The 4924-nt window shown below is 46.8% G+C and overlaps 1 protein-coding gene across 1 annotated transcript; it reads left to right on the forward strand.

Moving 5' to 3' along the window:
- Window positions 1-212: 212 nt before the first annotated feature.
- Window positions 213-2109, forward strand: LOC129654091 (calreticulin-like). The gene has a single exon (XM_055583676.1). The coding sequence runs from the start codon at window positions 249-251 to the stop codon at window positions 1500-1502; it is 1254 nt and encodes a 417-aa protein (XP_055439651.1). The 5' UTR covers window positions 213-248; the 3' UTR covers window positions 1503-2109.
- The last annotated feature ends 2815 nt before the right edge of the window (window positions 2110-4924 follow it).

Here is a 4924-nt window from a genome sequence, read left to right on the forward strand (position 1 = left end):
TGCTTATTTAACTTCTATGCAGAGTACATCATGAGAAACGCTGGGCTGGAAGAAGCACAAGCTGGAATCAAGATTGCCTGGAGAAATATCAATAACTTCAGATATGCAGATGACACCACCCTTATGGCAGAAAGTGAAGAGGAACTAAAAAGCCTCTTGATGAAAGTGAAAGAGGAGGTCCCCACTGCAGAGCTGCTGCCGGAGGAGCAACTTAAAGGGCCGGCGCACCACCGCCCCCTCGCCCCGCCATGCTGCTACCCGTGCCGCTGCTGCTCGGCCTTCTCCGCCTGGCCGCCGCTGATCCCACCGTTTACTTTAAGGAGCAGTTTCTGGACGGAGACGGGTGGACCGAGCGCTGGATCGAATCCAAGCACAAACCGGATTTTGGCAAATTTGTTCTCAGTTCCGGCAAGTTCTATGGTGACCAAGAGAAAGATAAAGGCCTGCAGACTAGCCAGGATGCCCGGTTCTGCGCTCTGTCGGCGAGATTTGAGCCCTTCAGCAACAAGGGTCAGACGCTGGTGGTGCAGTTCACGGTGAAACACGAGCAGAACATCGACTGTGGGGGCGGCTATGTGAAGCTGTTTCCAGCTGGTTTGGATCAGACAGACATGCACGGAGACTCCGAATACAACATAATGTTTGTCCCGGACATCTGTGGCCCCGGCACCAAGAAGGTTCATGTCATCTTCAACTACAAGGGCAAGAATGTGCTGATCAACAAGGATATCCGCTGCAAGGACGATGAATTCACCCACCTGTACACGCTGATTGTGCGGCCTAATAATACCTATGAGGTGAAGATTGACAACAGCCAGGTGGAGTCAGGCTCCTTGGAGGACGATTGGGATTTCTTGCCACCCAAGAAGATAAAGGATCCTGATGCCGCTAAGCCTGAAGACTGGGATGATCGCGCCAAGATCGATGACCCCACAGACTCCAAGCCTGAGCATTGGGACAAGCCTGAGCACATTCCTGACCCTGATGCTAAGAAACCTGAGGACTGGGATGAAGAGATGGATGGAGAGTGGGAACCACCTGTTATTCAGAACCCAGAGTACAAGGGGGAGTGGAAACCCAGGCAGATCGACAACCCAGAGTACAAGGGCATTTGGATCCATCCAGAGATTGACAACCCTGAGTATTCCCCTGACAGCAACATCTATGCCTATGAAAACTTCGCTGTTCTAGGCTTGGATCTTTGGCAGGTCAAGTCTGGCACCATCTTTGACAACTTCCTCATCACCAACGATGAAGCATATGCTGAGGAGTTTGGCAACAAGACGTGGGGTGTTACAAAGGCAGCAGAAAAGCAAATGAAGGACAAGCAGGATGAAGAGCAGAGGATACACGAGGAGGAGGAGGAGAAGAAAGGCAAGGAGGAGGAAGAGGCAGACAAAGATGACGACGAAGACAAGGATGAGGATGAGGAGGATGAAGATGAGAAGGAAGAGGAGGAGGAAGAAGATGCTGCCTCTGGCCAGGCCAAGGATGAGCTGTAGGGGCCACCTCCGCTTCCAGGGCTGGACTGAGGCCTGAGCGCTCCTGCCGCAGAGCCGGCTGCACCAAATAATGTCTCTATGAGACTGGAGAACTTTGATTTTTTTCCAGGCGGGTTCCAATTTGGGGTGGATTTTGTTTTTGGCTCCCCCCTTCCCCCCTTTTTTAAACTTTTTTTTTTTTACTGGCATTTTGTCTCTGATTCTCTTCAGCCCTCACCCCTGGCCTTCATCTGTCTTGAATGACATCTTTGCTTTCTTCTGTCCCCTTCACTCCAGATCCCTAAGTTCCCTTCCAGCTTGGGGACTCAGGGTGGGATGTGGTGTGGAGGAGAAGCCCCAGGCCCAAAATTCCATCTATTCTTCCTGGATCCCAGAGGGTGGGGTAGGAGAAGAGGGTGACATCCCCAGCCCCCCAGCACTGAGGAAGAATGGGGCTCTTAAGGCCTTAGCTCTGATCCCTTCCCCTTTCTCCCTGCCCCCAGGACTGGGCCACTTCTGAGCTGGGGCAGCAGGTTCTAGCTCAGCTCATGCTGAGAATGTAAGAACTACAAACAAAATTTCTATTAAATTAAGTTTTGTGTCTTCAAAAAAAAAAAAAAAGAAGAAAGTGAAAGAGGAGAGTGACAAAGTTGGCTTAAAGCTCAACATTCAGAAAACGAAGATCATGGCATCTGGTCCCATCACTTCATGGGAAATAGATGGGGAAACAGTGGAAACAGTGTCAGACTTTATTTTTCTGGGCTCCAAAATCACTGCAGATGGTGACTGCAGCCATGAAATTAAAAGACATTTACTCCTTGGAAGGAAAGTTATGACCAACCTAGATAGCATATTCCAAAGCAGAGACATTACTTTGCCAACAAAAGTCCGTCTAGTCAAGGCTATGGTTTTTCCAGTGGTCATGTATGGATGTGAAAGTTGGACTGTGAAGAAGGCTGAGCACTGAAGAATTGATGCTTTTGAACTGTGGTATTGGAGAAGACTCTTGAGAGTCCCTTGGAGTACAGGGAGATCCAACCAGTCCATTCTAAAGGAGACCCGCCCTGGGATTTCTTTGGAGGGACTGATGCTAAAGCTGAAACTCCAATACTTTGGCCACCTGCAAAGAGTTGACTCATTGGAAAAGACTCTGATGCTGGGAGGGATTGGGGGCAAGAGGAGAAGGGGATGACAGAGGATGAGATGGCTGGATGGCATCACTGACTCAATGGACAAGAGTTTGGGTGAACTCCGGGAGTTGGTGATGGACAGGGAGGCCTGGCGTGCTGCAATTCATGGGGTTGCAAAGAGTCGGACACGACTGAGGGACTGAACTGAACTGAACTGAACAAAGGTCTCTGGTTAAGGCAGCCGTTTACTGTGATCCTCTGGCTTGCTGACACAGAAGCAGCCTTCTATAGATCATGCTGTAAGGTTCAGAGAACCCCATGGCTGTTTATTTCTTTGTTGGGTCTGTTGAATAATGTTCTGTCATTCAGGTCAAAGAACACCCCAAGGTCCAGTAAAGATATAGGATGAGGGGGGTATCATTATAAATGTGTTTTGAGCATTCCTTCTACATGGAAAAAAGCATCTAAAGAGACACACAGTGGATCAGATGTAGTCCCTGACTTCCAGGAACCTTCTTTACATAGACTCACGCAGATGCCTACCATGAACACAGGTCAGAGAGCAGGGGGTGATGGATGTAGTGAAGAGGAGGGCAGTCGATGCACTGACACCTAGAATTGGTCCTTAGCGATAATTCGGACTTCGAAGGTCAGGGACAGGGGTAAGGAAGGGCCTTCTCAGACGAGAGAGCACAGTGACTAAAAGCTAGGCACGGAACAGAACTTCCCAGGAAGAACACCAAAGTATCTGGGATTCAAGGGCAGGAATCTTCAGTTTAAATTTAAATTCCAAGAGCTTGACACGAAGGAAACCAGAGCTCTACCCTTTTGGAATGAAATGACGTTTGATCCTGATGTTCCTGGTTCCCATTCCAGAAGAGGCAGAACAGCCTCCTCCCCTCTTTTCCTCCTCCCCGCCCCGCACACCCTCCCTCCACAGTTGTTGGAAACCTGAAAGGAGAGCAAGGCTGTGATTTTCAACAAGCTTGCATCACCTGTGGTCAGGGAAATATTTTAAAGTTTCATCTCTCATGGCATGCTGATGATTCGCTTCAGAGTTAGAAGCAAACTTTAGCTTAGGGTTCTTCATTGTCCCTTTGCTGTGGTTTCCAATTGCCATGTCTGCGTCACCTTCCTCCATCTGATGGCCTTCATCTCAGACACAAGTCTTTGGAGATGTCTCTGTTCCTCTTTGATTTCAGTTCCCAGATCTCACCTGTCCACGTCCCCCTCTCACCAATCCTCATCATCCAGATGCCTCTGGAGAAACAAAACCACATACTTCCTGGCAACCACCCTGGTCTGATTATTCATGCATCATCATGGCCTTGTCCCAAATTAATTCTGCCTTGTCTTTCCCATCAATATTCTTTTCATCTAAGTGTGTGCCAACAGACTGATTCATATTTACTCTTGACACGCATTTGATGACCATATAGAATTTTACTAGCTAGTTATTTTCTGGCTACAGCATTTAGTTTGTGATCTCTACATTGCTTCTCTTGACAGCGCCATGTTGATGGTTAAACAAGAGTACCATTGATTATCACACATTTGGCCACATAACAACACTGGGGGTAACAAAGAAGAACCTTCATAGAAGTTCTCAAAGCTGTGAAACAAACGATCCCATTTTATACATGAGAAAGCTGGGCGATTGACTTGGGACTTAATTAGGTGATTAAGCTTAAGGTCACTTTGCTAGAGATAGGAAGAGCTTGAACTCAGGACTACTGAGTATAGATGGTGGTTCTTGGGGCCAGCAGCCTGCTCTTAGTTCTGTCTGGGTTTACCTGTATCCCCCAAACCAGAGGTTTTCACCATCAGTGAAGGCTTGTTTAAAATGCAGAATCTCTCCCTCTCCCCCAAACATATTCTGATTCTGAGGTCCTGGAGCCCTAGAATTTTCTTCATTAACACGGACCCCCTGATGTTATTGATGTAGGATTGTATGTTGAGAAATTGTTGGACATAGTGGAGAAGTTTTTTCAGTCTGATAGCCTAAAAATGCCCTCTTTTTCTTTTACCTTCCATTGTATGCAAATTTGAGTTCATTCAGGGAGAGATCATTTATATTCTGCTTTAGTTCTTATAAAATACCACTTTAATCTTATTTTAAATGGCTGTGTTTCTGGAAGAGACCATTTTATCCCAAAGAGAATTTTATTTCTGATGGTTTTAGATAGGTCTCTTCTTTTAATTCTCTTTTTCTTTTTAAAATATGACATCATTATCGTCTTCACATCTAGATTTTTGTGTTACACTGGTGTCTTTTCATGGAATATTGCCAGAACTGGTATTAATGATGGAGTT

Source organism: Bubalus kerabau, chromosome 5 (assembly GCF_029407905.1).
Source record: "Bubalus kerabau isolate K-KA32 ecotype Philippines breed swamp buffalo chromosome 5, PCC_UOA_SB_1v2, whole genome shotgun sequence".
Classification (NCBI taxonomy): Eukaryota; Metazoa; Chordata; class Mammalia; order Artiodactyla; family Bovidae; genus Bubalus; species Bubalus kerabau.